General features: G+C 45.1%; 2 protein-coding genes across 16 annotated transcripts in view; one reads left to right on the plus strand and one right to left on the minus strand.

The window, feature by feature from the left end:
* Positions 1 to 6,619: 6,619 nt before the first annotated feature.
* LOC115256503 (tyramine beta-hydroxylase) overlaps positions 6,620 to 15,861 on the plus strand; it is a 74,359-nt gene continuing 65,117 nt past the window's right edge. The window contains exons 1-2 of one of the 15 annotated variants that reach the window (XM_062844606.1): positions 6,620 to 6,824; positions 7,288 to 7,778. In XM_062844606.1, coding sequence (XP_062700590.1) covers positions 7,643 to 7,778 — 136 coding nt within the window. In that variant the 5' untranslated portion in view covers positions 6,620 to 6,824; positions 7,288 to 7,642. The remainder of the gene's footprint in view (positions 6,825 to 7,287; positions 7,779 to 15,861) is intronic. The other 14 variants (XM_062844607.1, XM_029855170.2, XM_062844608.1 and 11 more) reach the window with 14 other exon arrangements.
* LOC134284961 (uncharacterized protein K02A2.6-like) lies at positions 8,290 to 13,417 on the minus strand. The gene has a single exon (XM_062844604.1). The coding sequence runs from the start codon at positions 13,055 to 13,057 to the stop codon at positions 8,606 to 8,608; it is 4,452 nt and encodes a 1,483-aa protein (XP_062700588.1). The 5' UTR covers positions 13,058 to 13,417; the 3' UTR covers positions 8,290 to 8,605.

Genomic DNA, 15,861 nt, shown 5'->3' on the forward strand with positions numbered 1-15,861 from the left:
CAGTAGATTCAGCATCAATAAAGTATCTTCGTGCCTGTCACACGATACACACATGCAAAATGGTCATTTGCAGAGGAAGCTCTCAGTTAATTAGCTGAGAAGCAGGCTTTGTCTCAGTGGGGACGTAACGGCAAGAAGAAGACCCAATGACCATTCGGCCTGATGACCATTCGGCCTAATGACCATTCGGCCTAATGACCATTCGGCCTAATGACCATTCGGCCTAATGACCATTCGGTCTAATGACCTTCGGCCGAATGGCCTTCGGCCTAATGACCTTCGGCCGAATGGCCTGACACCGAAATATTGCCAGTATTTGGCGATAATATCCATGTCGTCCGCCAAGCGCGCAAATTGATCGGATTTCGAGAGAATCGTACCCCGGTTGTTGAGCCCGGCTCGTCTCATTACACCAGTCAGAGTGAAGTTGAGCGAAATTAGACAGTTCACTTGAAACCCTTACACGCAGTTTTGCACACCGTCGTTATTGCAAGGAAATCCGTTCTCGTCCATGATTCTCCATATCTCTGTGCGGTAGGTTCTGTCGTACACTGCCTTGGAGTCGATGAACACATGTTGCATTGAGACCTGGTGTTCGCGGCATTGTTTGAGGATTTGCCGCACGGTGAAGATCTGGCCCTTTGTCGAGCGGCCGTCAACGAAGCTGTGTTTACAACTTCTCACAAACTCATATGCTTTGAGTGAAATACCGGCATCTTTCTTTTTTTTTTTTTGATCTGGGATAGCACTTTGTAGGTGATAATCAGAATTGTGATCGCTCGGACTTGTCACCTTTCTTGTAGGTGGGGCAAATGACCCCTGCTTTCCACTCATCCAGTAGTTGTTGTTCGGTCTCCCAGATCCGGACTATTAACCGATGCTGGCAGCGTGTTGAGCTTCTGACAGAACTTCCCTGTTTCGTGAGAATGGCACAGCAGCTCCGTTTCATCGCACTTCGCTTCTTCCAAGTGACGCTTTTCTCCCGTGAGAGACGGGTCTGTCTTTTCCGCTTCTTTTTGTATCGTTATACGTTCTGTAGGGTTCCATGCTGCAGCATTACCGCCTGCGCTGCGTTCTTTTCCTCCAAAACCATGCTGCAGTCGTCGTCCAACCATTCGTCCCGTGGACTTCTCTCCACATATGCGATGGTGCTCTCGGCTGCGTCGTTGATGGCTGCTTTCACTGTACTCCAGCAGTCCTCTAGAGGGGTTCCATCGTGCTAACCCTCGTCTGGTAACGCTGCCTCGAGATTCTGTGTGTATTCTGAGGCGATATCCGGTTGCTTCAGTTGCTCTAGCTACCGATACCGTACATTGTTGACGACGGAAAGTTTTGGGCGCAGTTTGACCATCACCAGGTAGTGGTCGGAGTCGATGTTATGGCCACGATAATGTCGGAGAAGTGCCAATCAGAACGCTGTCGATTTGCGATTCCATCTGCTCTAGTGATCTCTAGGTGTAACGATATGGGAGACTGTATTGGAAAGAGATGCCACGTATGGTTATGTTTTTGGAGATGACGAAATCTATTAGTTGTAGGCCGTTTTCCTCCTGGCCTATATGAGCATTTAGGTCTCCTATGATGATCTTGACATCATGGCTGGGCAGTGGTCTTACTTACGTTTGAGCTGCGCATAGAATGTGTGCTTATCATCATCAACGCATCCGGATAGTGGGCTGTTCGCGTTGAGTATGCTGAAATTAAAGATTTTTTCCTCATCTGTAGAGCCTTTTAACCACTGCGTCCATTATTTAGGAATATTGTGGTATGACCCATATTTAATTTGGTGCTAGTCAAGTATCCTGTCACAATTGAGCTGTGATGGACAATAGTTGATGTAACACCTGATCCCAACTAGGCACAACTCGTTTTATAAAGTTTATTACTCTGTTGGGATAACTTCTCCAAATTGGCCTGTGGCATACCAATTAGATTCTACCGTGGACATTTCCCAGATAAAAAAAACATTTCCCAAGTTTTTAGTTTCACCCGTAGAACACACTCAGGAACTCCACAGAAAGGTTCATGACCTACAAAGCTTGATGCCGTTTCATAATTCTATGAAAATAGAGGAAAATCTTCAAACAGTCAAAACTTTCGTTTTCCTCGATGAAATATTTTCAAATTTTCGGAGGTGATGCTATAATAGTATATCCTTCGAATGCCGGGTGTCAATATGGTGTATATTTTTTTTATGTTTATATTGATTTCAGGCACACCGCTTGCGCATATTTACTCATATAAGAAAATTCAATGGAAATGGCTCAAAATCTTCAAACCACAAATACTTTAGTTTCCCCCGATGAAAGATTTTCAAATTTTCAGAGGAGATACTAGAATAGTATATCTTTCGAATGCCGGGTGCCATTTGGGTGGACATTTTTATTTGTTAATAACGGTTTTTGGCACACCGTGTATTTATTTTGAACCTTCTAGTAAAAGGTACAATTACAGTTTTTGAAGGGTTTACGTTTAATCCTTCCTCTTGGCACCATTTGATGGTAACATTCAACGCAGATTGTAGTCGGCTAGATATCGTGTCGTCATATTTTCCACGTATCAGAATAGCTACATCATCTGCGTATCCAATAACCTCAAAGCCTTGGTTGATGAGTTTTTTAAGGAGTTCGTCCACTACCAAAGACCACAATAAGGGCGATAATTCTCCTCCTTGAGGACAGCCCTTCACAGATCTTACTGATAGTTGTGCACCTCCAAGAACGGAAGAGATCTCTCGATCTCTAAGCATCGATATTATCCATTCAATAATGCATTTATCCAAGCCCCTTGCTTCCATTGCAGAACGCATTGAGCTGTAGGATGCGTTATCGAATGCTCCTTCAATGTCGAGAAAAGCAACCACGGCTATTTCCTTGGCTTGAAACGATTTCTCAATTTTGCTGTCTAGCGACTGTAGCACTGTTACAGTAGATTTGCCTGTTTGATAAGCAAAATGAAATTAGCTTAGAGGCATTTCTACTAAGCTGGTAGACTTGACAAAGTCATCCACAATTTTCTCCATGGTCTTTAACAGAACACAAGAAATGCTTATGGATCTGAACGCTTTTGGAGTTGTTTTGTCCCGTTTGCCAGCTTTTGGGATAAAAACAACACGAACCTTCCGCCACGCCTTAGGTATGTAAGCTAAAGTTATACTGGCTCTGAATATTTCGGTTAAGAGCGGACAAGCCTCTTTTCCATGTTGAAGTAAAGCTGGGAAAATTCCATCTTTCCCGGCACATTTGAAAGGTAGAAAAGAACTCAATGCCCATTCGACCCTCGACGGTGTGAAGATTCCACAAGCTTTTTGATAGGCATTGGTCGACCACGCATGTCTTGCCTTATCTGAGTTCTTCATACGAATAAGGAATCGACCCTGGGAAGTGAGTTCTCATCATTTCTTCCAGTGAAGAAAATTATCAGACAAAAGAGGCCCAAAACAAGCAACAAAGAAGGCGCAGCGATTACTCTTTATCCCAACTGGTAACAGATAATTACATGATCCCGAAAATTTTTGCTGCAGACAAAACGGAAGCTGAATTTGTCGCGTACTTTTCAACTCGTGCATAATCAACTATTACCAATCCAAAATCGAATTTTTTTGATGATACATCTCCAGCAGCGTTGCAGTATTTACTGACTCGAAGTTATCGCTCGAAAATCACAATGCAAGGCCTAAAAATCACTAAACTCGTGCTGCATGATCTTTATCCCATTTTTTTAAGTTGGGACAAACCTATGTCACATTGGGTAGAATGTCGCAACAAATTCAGGTTGCGACATTGTCGTTATTGTTGCACGATGGTTGAATTTTGATTCACTGATTACTTCCAGTGTTTCAGAAAAATCAACAGTAAAACTGCCATCTTCTTTCTTAAGACTTCCAAGACCATTTGAATGGTCTTTCGAAAGGATTTTATGAAGCCTTGCAGCCGTAGAAGCGTTATTGATGTCTTCACATACCCGTCTCCAGTCCTTCCGTTTGGCTAGTCTCAAGTCTCTGTTGTATTCTGTAAGGGCTTGTTTATACTGAATCCAATCGGATGTAACTTTTGCTCCATTGAACAACCATCTAGATTTCTTCTTCAGATCTGCCAGCTTATCATTCCACCAAGGGACATCCCTGTTGACCTTTGTCGGATTGGGCAGCTAGCATGATATGATGTAATCATTTTATCAATAATCTCATCAGAGGCATTTTCCAACTGTGAAATAGACAAGATCTGCTCACCCTTATATGGATTTCCATTCATTAAATAAAAGCTGTGGAGGTCCCAGTTAGTTTTCTTTGGGTTTCTATAGCTTTCAATTAAATTTGATCCGGCTTTATAATCGAACCTGATATGTTTGTGATCTGACAATGATTCCTCATCAGAAACATGCCAGTTCGCGATCTTATCTGATATCAGATAGCTACAAAGCGTAAGATCTAAAACTTCCTGTCGAATAGCATTAACAAAAGTTGGAGAATTCCCTTTATTGCATATGTCTATGTTATTAGACGAAATGTAATTCAGGAGATCCTCACCTCTTTCATTAATATCTGTACTGCTCCATAGGGTATGATGGGAATTTGCATCGCACCATATTACAAATTGGGCGTTTATTTTTTTTTTTTTTTTAATAATTAACAAAACTTACGACCAAAGATAGAGGCACATCATCAACGTCTCCCGGAAAATATGTAGAAGCAATGCATACCTCAGTTTTTCCCTGGATTGTTGGGACCTCCATTTTAATCGCAACAATGTCTCTTGTAATAAACTCAGTAATTGGGAGAAATTTTGTTCTCCTACTTACTAAAATGGCTGTTCTTGGATTAGACTGACTTTTGTCGTACAAGATCCTACAATTTTGCGAAGAGCAACCCATTACCCTTCCACTATTTACCCAGGGCTCTTGAATTAAGCCCACGTCTAACTGTTCACTAATAAATCTTCTGCTGAGCACAGCTGAAGCACCCTTCGCGTGGTGAAGATTTGTTTGGATAATTTTCAAGGTACTCATTTTTTTTTACTATTTACAGGAGAAAAATAAAGTCCACTGCGTCATTGCTCCGTTTAACACAGTAAGGGCAAAATACTGTGGAGGGTGACCTGGTACTCCACAGGCACCGTTAGCGGTTAGGTTTTTATTAGACCCCCTAACCACAGACAAACAGACGTAACACCTTGAACGATTTTCATGGAAATCCATCGCCCAGTTCACACTACCATCACTTGGTGGAAAAGTTGCACGAATCACTGTGTTGTGCAATATCGTCAACAGAAGGCGCTAGTGTTAAACGTCAAACTCATAGAAAAACGACGCGTGCGCCTCTGGTTGTGAAAGCCACAACTATGAAAATTTAAAATGATCGTTAAAAGCGTGGTCGATGGAAATTTCGCAAGTGTTACGTCTGTTTGTCTGTGCCCTAACCATCCATTCTTAGGCACGGCACGCATTAAGCCGCATGACACCATGAATTACATAGGGGTCGCCTGTTTGGTGGACTCTTACCACCAGATCAGACAATCCGTAGTGATATTCTTAGCCAGTTGAAGGAACTGCTACCGCCATTACACGGCTATCTATGCTGATCGGGAATAGAAATTAATATTGATAATAAACTTCTTTCGAGCCCGAACAGCCGGCAAATTAAAGAATAGGCTTTAGATCCTCAACAAACTTTCTGCAACGCTGCGACGCTGCGATATCAAAACCACGGTCCTTCAGTAGTTCGGCGAGTATGCGCGTACTCCCAATGAAGTTGAGAGATCGGAAGCTCAACTTACTGAATTTAGAAGAATAATTTTGATAAAGCACCGTAGCTACTACCAAAATCTTTCAATCTCAACAACGCTGACAGGATCTTGAAGTTTATTCAAAAGAATGATCCAATTTTAAGTTTCCTGGAGTCGTGCAGTCGACATTGTGGTTTTTTTGCTGCAGTTTTTTAACACTATTTCAAATATTAAAGGAAAAAAAAATCTAACTAAACAGTTTAGTATACTGGACCTATTTTTGATTATTAATTTATGTATTTTCCAAGAGTTTTCTATTATAAACAGATTTAAAACCCTTGTGATAATCTTCGTTATACGCATAAGTAAAACTAAGCTCTTATCCTTATCCCAAATTTCTGACCTCCTCCAGTTAACAAAATTGGCACGACATCATAAATTCCCACCACACTCAAGATCCCATTCAGATTCCGATAATGCAATCACATCCGCCATCGGTTTCGAAACAACTTGTTCCCGGCGAAGACGGCGATGGGATCTTCTCCCTTTCTCCACACTTTCACAGTCTAGTAAAAGGATCGCAAAGTTTGATAAGTTAATCCCGCAAAAACACGGGATAATCCCCACCCGAGTGTAGTCGTCGTCGTCGTCGCCGTCGTCGCCGTCGTCAGCGGTATCCATCGGCACGTGAAGCATCGTCGTCATACTATACATACTGGAAACCCTACCTGCGAGTGGCGACCGGAAGCATGTCCTAGCATATCCTTCCCGGCGTTAGTCCCGGCCCGGCACTGATGCCGAACGAAAGACAACCAACCACTTGCTGGCTTGCGGTGAGTTAGTACTACCGGTCGGTCTGTTGGTTGGAATGGGAGCAGGAGGTCGCTCCCGTTTGGGTGTGGGGGCGGGAGCAGAAGAGCAGAAAGAATTTGCGAATAAATTAGATCGAAAAGTGTGATACTCCTTCAGTTTGCCGGTAACCGTACAACCGAGCGGAACATCTCACCGGGGCATCTTCGCGTTGGTGCTGTGTGAAGTGAAGCGAATAACGCGCGCGCAAGAAAGTGTGTGGTCTTTTGTTGCAGTGCTGGTCAAACCGAAGTAGGCTTTGGGCGGATTTCATACAAAGAAGCTGAAATTAGAATATTGGATTCTAACTAGAATATGGATATTTTTACACAATTTTAACAAGTACAATTTTGTCACAGAAATTTCTACTAAACTTTCAAAACTTTTTTTTACATTCAAATATTGAGATATTTTTGTTAATTTTCGAAATTTTAATTCGATCATTCTCAGAAGTCAAGATTTTAAAAGCCTTTATGTTAATCCTTACAATCGTAACTGAATTCTTCATACAAATTCTGAGAATTTAGGTTATTAGCAAGTTAGTTGTGATATAATTCTTTCTACAAAAAGTTCAACCTTAAATGGGTTGAATAAATTGTTAAAATATTCAAATTTTGTGAGACAATCATTTTTTTTTTATTATTATTTTCGTGAAGATGTCAAAATATTTGTTATTTTTTTTTATTTATCATTTATTACTTTTTTGTATGAAAAGTGACCCACTGAAGAACGAGTTTGTCCAGTACTGTATACACATGTGTTGCATCGATGGTGTAACTGCAACTGCCGCAGCAGTTGCTGCAGTTGTTCGATGAGTTCACGGCCGCAAGCACAGCAAGTCGTCGGTTGAGAGAACTTCGTTGACACACAATTCGCGCACGTCGTTCGTCCTGGAAGTCAAGAGTGACAGGAACGTGCCGTGAGACAGGTTACAACATACATCCTACAATACAAAGTAGGCGAGCAACGGCGAACTGCGAACCACCACCGGTGGTGGTGCAGAAAAAAAAGGAAAAATCCCGAAGAAAAATTCATAATTCATGAATTAATTAAGAAAAAAGTTCTTCAACATGAACATGACTTCCATCAAGTGGCCGCGACGAAGGAAGCAGTGTCGTCGTCGACATCCTTGGCAGATAGTGCTGGCGGGGGCAATTCTGCTCGTCGTCATCGGTGTCACCCGTCACCAGGATGTATCGTGTTTCAGTAAGTTTCGTTGCGAACAATTCTCATCCCACTCCTAGTCAGTGTTCAGTATAGTGTCATGCCCTCCTTCAATCGCCGCCGCCTACTATCAGCACCTTACCTTGCCGTAAAGGATAAGGATATACGTGAAATCTAGCATGTTGGTTATATTGGTCTGAGGGGTCAGAGAGTTGTTCAATGTAGCTTCCGAATTGGCCCATGTGGGCACGTGAGTGCTCGTTTCGGACACATGAATAATAAAACACGCATACGGTTAGAGCTGTGATCTGATTCTATGATACCCAAAATATACTGAAGTTGGGAAAAATATACATTATTTTAACGTGTTTTTGAACTTTGGTAAAAAAAATGAAACAGCTATTGTGTGATAAGCGTAAGACCATGGTATAAGTGAAAATAAAGAATATTTCCAGCCGGGACAGAATCCTTCTTGACTTTCTTCAGAATTGTTTCTGGTTGTTCCAATTCCTCCTAGGGAAGTCAAACGGTTATATACGAATGAGGAGCCCATATGAAAACGGGTGTAAGTAACTTTTGTATCCCGCGCCCGTACGTGGTGGCCGAACTCGCGTACTGCGGTCATTAGCGCGAGAAACAAATTAAAACATATAATTCGGACGACGAATTAAAATCGCGTTGTTACGATAAAACGAACAATAACAAACTAAACTTTATTTACATTTGGACAACATTCATTCATAACAATTGCACATGTATGCGCTGTGTCGACATCAAAGGGTGACAGATGTACAGTCGCCCGCGAGTCCAGCGGCGGCGGAATAGGTAGGGGCTATCCGCATTCCAGTTGTCCCCAACATCCCCCCTTCTCAATAGAGATGGTACGGGTCGAACCACTGCGGAGGCCTTCGAGCTCTGGAAGACCTTCGTGGAAGCTGTACCGGAGTAACTGGTTCGCTATCTGCCGATGCGAACTCCGGGGATGCTGACGTAGCAGACATAGATGACGATGATGACGAGGACATGGACGTAGACACCGACGAGGACGCAGACGGCACAGGTGGCAACGGTGGGAACTCTCTTGACGAGTCCGTGGGGTCCGTCGGGAACAAAGATGGTGTTGGTACTGGCGGCGCAGTTCTCGGAATGCTCCACGCATCCAGCAGAACGTCTAGAGGCAGTGCTGACTGCGGCCTGCTGCTACCTGGTGTAGTACCGCCACGACTGCGCATCTGGTTAACATGCGCTCGAACCATCCGCTGATCCTCAACCCAGACGGTGTACATCACCTTGCCGATCTTCTCACACACCGTTCCAGGTGCCCAGCGCCACTTGTTGTTGCTGTACACCTTCGCATAAACGGCATCGTGTGCAGAGAAGCTCCTTCGGTTTCCTTCCTTTTCGTCACTCGGTGGTCGCTCTGGTGGAGGGCGAAGCAGGTCCAGACTTGTTCTGATGCGCCGGCCGAACATTGCTTCGGACGGTGATTTACCTTCGTCGACCTGTCGATTCGGTGTTGTGCGGTAGGTTAACAGGAAAACATCCAACGCTTCTCCAACGCCGACCTTCCCCTCCTGGATCTTCTTCAGCGCCCTCTTGAACGTGTCCACGAACCTTTCAGCCTGACCGTTCGACTGTGGATGAAACGGTGCCGTGGTGACGTGATCGATGCCACTGTCGCTGCAGAACTGCTGGAACTCGCTGCTCGTGAACTGCGTCCCGTTGTCGCTGACGAGCGTTTCAGGCATTCCCAGCCGGGCAAAGATGCTTCGTAGGATGCTGATTGTGGCTGTGGAAGTGATCCGTTGTGTTGGCACCACTTCCGGCCACTTCGAATGCGCGTCGACTGCCAGCAAGTAGTGTACTCCGTCGATGGGACCGGCGTAGTCCACATGAACTCGCTTCCATGGGCCAGTTGGTCGTGGCCACGGAACGGGTGCTTCCTTCGGTGGACTCCTTGCTACGGAAGCGCAGTGCTTACATGCCTTCACGTACTGGGCAATCTCCTCATCAATCAACGGCCAATACACATAACTTCTCGCCAACGCCTTCATTCGTAGGATTCCGGGGTGTCCCCGGTGCAGCTGCCGCAGACACCGCTGCCGATGCTTCTCGGGAATCACCAAGCATTCTCCGAACATGATGCACTTCCCAACGGTGCACAGCGAATCTCGCCTTCCATGGAGCCGGCGTATCTCCGGATCCACGATCTTCGCCTCTTCCGGCCAGCCTTCTCGAAGATACCGGTACACTTTGCGCAGCTGTTCATCGGATTGCGTCTCCTGTTCCACCGACTTGAAACTAAGCGGAAGACAGCTTACTGCTTCGTCCGCCACAAACCGCAAATCCTCCTCCAGAATCACGCTCGCAATCACGTAATCCTCGTCAGGCTTGGCGTGGTTGTTGATCAGCCTCGACAGGACATCGGCGTTCCCGAACTTCTCCGTTTGCACGTACTCGATGGTGAAGTCGTACAACAGCAACGTCAGCGCCCAGCGCTGAAGACGGTTCGCAGTGTACACCGGAATACCTTTCCGTGAGCCGAAGATCCGAACCAAAGGTGCGTGGTCGGTCTGCAAACGAAACTTCCTGCCGAAAATCATCTTGTGGAATTTCGTTACAGCGAACACCACTGCCAGTCCTTCGCGATCCGGCTGGCTGTAGCCCATCTCCGCCTTCGTAAGCGCTCGTGCCGCGTGCTGAACCACCTTCATTGAACCGTCGGGGAACCTATGGCTGATAGTTGCGCCGACGCCGATCGATGAAGCATCCGCCGAAACGATGATCTCTCGTCGCGGATCGTAGTGGGTCAACAGAAGGTCGGAACCAAGGATCTCCTTGAACCGTTCGAAGGAACGCTGACACTCGGCAGTCCATCGGAACTCTCCTTTCTCTTTCAGCAGCTCGTCGAGCGGGAACCGAAGCGTGCGCATGTTGGGCACGAACTTTCCGTAATAGTTTATTGCGCCCAGAAAAGAACGAACTCCGCTGACGTCCTTCGGCGCAGGCAGCATCTGGATCGCTTCGATTTTTGCCGGGTCAGGCCGTATTCCGTGCCGATCGCACAGATGCCCCAGATAGCGGATTTGGCTCTTCCCGAAGCTACACTTTTCCGCTCGGATGGTGAATCCGAACTCCTGGATCCGCTGCAGCACCGCACGAAGATTCCTGTTGTGATCTTCTTCGTCGACGCCGCCAACAACAATGTCGTCCAGGTAGCCGCTCACTCCTTTCAACCCGACCAACATCGTATCGATCAGCTGTTGAAATGCTCCGGGCGCAGCTTTCACTCCCGGCGGAAGACGATTGTAGCGGTACAGACCACGATGCGTGTTGATCGTCAGGAGGTTACGAGAGCCTTCGTCCACCTCCACTTGCAGAAACGCATCCGTCAGGTCAATCTGACTGAAGACCGTGCAGTTTGCAAGATTGGCGAAGATATCCTGCGGTAGAGGTAACGGATACTGATGAGGTTGCAGCGCTTCATTCAGTCCCGTCGAATAGTCTCCGCAGATCCTGATCTTCCCATTCGCTTTACGGACCACCACAATCGGAGCTGCCCACTCCGAAAAATCTACCGGTGTGATGATCTTCGCACGTTCCAATCGGTCCAGCTCGTTGTCGACTGCCTGGTACATCGCGTACGCAACCGGACGCTTCGGCCGAAACACAGGGGTCACTCCGGTCTTCAGCTGGAACTGCACCTTCGTTTTCTTGCAGAGCCCGAGACTACCAGCGAACACTCGCGGGAACTCGGCTTGCAGCTTACTTACGCTGGCTGGAGTACTGCTGACACGGTTACAAATGGAGTCCAACGGAACCGACCACAATCCAAAAACATCGATCATGTCGGAACCCAGTAGGTGGAGGTCCTCCTTCGTAACACGTACCGTGCCACGCATCACTCGTCCATCAATGGAAAGATCGCATGTGAACTCACCTTCAATCTGCAGGGGCCTACCGCTCGCTGACTTGGCTACGACCGTCGACACGGTCATTGAAGGGCTGCCAATCTTCCTCCACGATTCCGAAGAAATGATGGTGATGTCTGAACCGGTGTCGATTTGCAGACGCACTGGCGATCCGTTGATCCCGACCGGTACGTACTTTCGACGCTGCTGCACACTGCACGAGTTGACGGTCACTACTTTCGTCGATGCGACATTTTGCTTCCATCGCCGGGGCTTGACCTTCGCTGCACTCCTACAGTAACCAGTTTTATGGCCAACCTTGCCACAATCGCTGCACTTACTGGTCCTGTAGCTGCACTCTCTGGCGTAGTGCATTCCTCCGCAGAGCCAGCACGCTATTTCCGGACTTGCCTTGCCGCTACTTGATCCGGAACCACTTTTCTCCCCACCCGACTGGTGGAATTTCGACGGTGATCCACTCTTGAACCGCTGCTGATTCGTCCTCAGGGCATTCACGGCGGTCGAGTGCTCCTCGATCATCGCCGTATCGTGTCGCAAATTCAGCAATCGTTGACACTCTTCGGAAAGCTGCTCCAACGTCACATCGTTCCGCTCCTCGATCTTCGACAAAAGCCGCAGCCGCACTTCCGCATCCTTGTCCGACTTCAGTCCACACACAAACACGAGGCACTTGAACTGCTCCTCCGAAAGCTTGGACAACTCGAACTCCACACATGATTTGTTGATGCGGCACGCGTACGACACGTAGTCCTCCTGCGGCTGCTTCGAAATCTGCAGGCAACGATATCGCCGACTGATGACGGACTCGGCTGCACCGAACAAAACACTCAATTTCTTCACCGTCATCGGAAAGTCGAACTCCTTCGGGGCTTTCGGTAGAACGAAACTGACGTACCTTTCGTGTTCCGACATCCCCAGCTTCCGCATCAGCAATCGCACTTTCGCTTCACCGTCCAATCGGCTGGCATCCTTCTCGAACAGGTCCTCATACCGACTGTACCAAACAGCAAACGTAACGTTGTTTTCCGGATCGTATCGGAACTCCTTTATATTGCTGGCGAGCGAGTCCAATATCGCCTCCGGATTCGACGGAACCTGCACCTGGATCGACGTCAGGATGCTCCGTATCAACTGTTCCTGCTGGGCCATGAACGATTGCTGCTGCTGCTGCATCACCTCCTGCTGCTGCCGGAAAAGCTCTGCAACATAACTTTGCTGCTGCTGCTGGAACCACAGTAAGTACGGGTCCATCTGTCCGGGCGGAGCAAAACTCGCACTGGGAGGGGGCACATTCACTACCGGCGGCGGTCGAAACTGCTGCTGCACGTTCGTCGGAGGCTGCTGGTTCCCATTTTGCGGCGGGATCTGACCAGCACTACCCTCACTCATTCTTCGCCGCTTCGCCGTGGGTGACACGGTGGCTAATTAATTATCTTTTTTCACAATATTAACCACTCCCGAAGTCGCCACTTTTGTATCCCGCGCCCGTACGTGGTGGCCGAACTCGCGTACTGCGGTCATTAGTGCGAGAAACAAATTAAAACATATAATTCGGACGACGAATTAAAATCGCATTGTTACGATAAAACGAACAATAACAAACTAAACTTTATTTACATTTGGACAACATTCATTCATAACAATTACACATGTATGCGCTGTGTCGACATCAAAGGGTGACAGATGTACAGTCGCCCGCGAGTCCAGCGGCGGCGGAATAGGTAGGGGCTATCCGCATTCCAGTTGTCCCCAACAGTAACCATTTTGTCGATTTTAAGCTGAGCGTATCAAAAAATTCTTTAGATTTCATGCTTTTCAGAAATTGGAGAAAATTGGGTCGATTTTTAAACTCCAAAGTTAGTTTATGTCACTTACACTACACCCCTTTGCTTTTAAACCCCTCAAATGGCTGTAGTGATTTTTGATTATTTTTTTCCAGGAGATTCATGCCCCTTTGGGGCCCAAACGAAAAATGTCAAATATGTTCGACTGCTAATAAATAATCAATTTGAATCAATTTGCACAAACAGCTAGAGAACAATTCTGCTTTGTTATGCATGTAAAGAAGTTTAGCTAAACGCGGATTGAAACACAGAAAAAGGCGAAAATGGGAGAGACAGAAAATTGTGTCGTCGCTGGGCTCGAGTACTGCCGTTCTCGCGCTTGAAAATTGTTTTGAAAAAGAATGCTGCAGGGGAAAAAAATGTCGATAACATTTTTTTTAGCAGTTCGAGTTTGCCTGCGCCTGTGATGATCGTGTGGGAAAATGTAAAATATCACCAGGATTCGATGCCGCCATGTTTAAGAATCCAACATGTTGTATGTAAACATTTGTGTATCCAATGTATTGTGATTGTGGATACATGATAGATGTTGAATCCTGTCAGATCCATTAGGTAGGAATGTGTAAAATTTTGAGCCAGTAACCATTTTTCCCAATACTTTTCCCATCCCTGCATAAGACAGTTGATCCAAAGATTCGAGGTTCGAGCTCTGGATTTTTTGCGTCTCGCTCCAGCTAAAATTTATAACACTGGAAGTACTTTTTTACTTCTCTGTTAAGAAAACTGCGTCACTGCATCTAATCTCAATTTGGCATCATAACCTTATTTCGAAACTGTAGAGTGCTTAATATGCAATGAAAATTACATTTCTCTCCATCGTACACTAATATTAAACGTATGTACATGTTTGTGACCAATTTTATTCAATAGAGCAAACTGTAGTTGAAAACTACAGTGGCGCTTACGTCGACTATGCGAATTTGTAGTACAGTTGTGTTGATTTGTGGGTAAATAGATAAAAGTAAGCTCTACAGTTGTATGAAAAATTTTGCGTCCAAAAGCAGTTCCATCGTAATGAAAACATCAGAATAAATCAGATGTTCAATATTCCACCCTTTATCGTACATTGATCTTATCGATAATGACTTCTATTTTATCAACAAGTAAACCAAATATTTAAATAATCCTAGAATGGGCCTAATTGGCACGATCCGGTAATTATTATTTTGGGAGATTACGTGTAGGACATGGCTGTTTAATCACCCTAACTGCTACAAAGAAAAAAAAGTTTTTCATGTATCTGTGCTTGAACCAGGAATCCTGTGATCCGTAGACTCCAGCCTTATCATCTTCACTTTTTGTTTACTCTTAGACTCAAAGACATTAGAATCCGATAGCATCACGTATTAATCATGAGTAACTTTATTTTAATTCATGCTGACAACTCGGTAGTTTTTTTAGTATCAAGGTGGCAAACTTTTGATAGTTAGTTAATGAAAACGAATTCCTACAACCCAAAATTTAAGAAATGCTTCCAGCACGCAAAAAATCAGCAAATGAAATTGCTGAACTTAAGCAACATTTTTACTTAATTTCAGCAATACGTTGCGGATCAACTGTCAAAATTGCTGGATGGTTCAACAAGCTGAAAAATAATTGCTGATACTCCGTAATTTGTATTACTGAATGCAATAAGCGCGCAAAAAATCCGCAAAGTTGGCTGAATACCAGCAAAAAAAATTGCAGTATACTGAAATGATGTATAGACGAAATGCTAATTGAAAAGGTAAATAAAAGCTTCAAAGTGAACCGGTCTAATTGATGTGTTACATGATAACCCATATTTATTGGAGCTCAAAAAATGTCAACAGCACTCGTGAGATACTTTCTAGATATTCAGGATTATCCCAACTGTTCTACAATTCTGAACATGGGATCTACGGTCGTGACAATAACTTTTTTTTTACTATTTTATGTAGGTAACATTATCAACCGTAAAAGAGCAAGCTTAAGAGGCATAATAAAATAATTAGAAGACTTCCTGCACTTGCAGGAACTTCATGGAGCTGTTCATGAGGTCAGAACTATGGCAATGGCTCTTCTGATTAGTTTGGTTTGTCTAGAATATCCTAAAAGAATGTTGGAATGATTGGTAGCAAAACGGAACCCATTTTAAGCAAAGTGCTCCCATTTTCGTCAAATCGAAAGCAAAGCTAGTAAACGCTTTTTGTTTTGTTTTTTTAGGAGTAAGCCTGAGCATGTATGATAACAAAAAAAACGAAAACAATCGGCGCTTGAATCGTCTGTTTTTGGAATATGATGAACATAGGAGCATAGGCTGAAGTAGGGTACACATAATGTGAACTGTTCTAACAGTGCGCGCCCATTGTGTCTGTGCCTCTGTAGCAG

This window comes from Aedes albopictus, chromosome 1, assembly GCF_035046485.1.
Source record: "Aedes albopictus strain Foshan chromosome 1, AalbF5, whole genome shotgun sequence".
Lineage (NCBI taxonomy): Eukaryota > Metazoa > Arthropoda > Insecta > Diptera > Culicidae > Aedes > Aedes albopictus.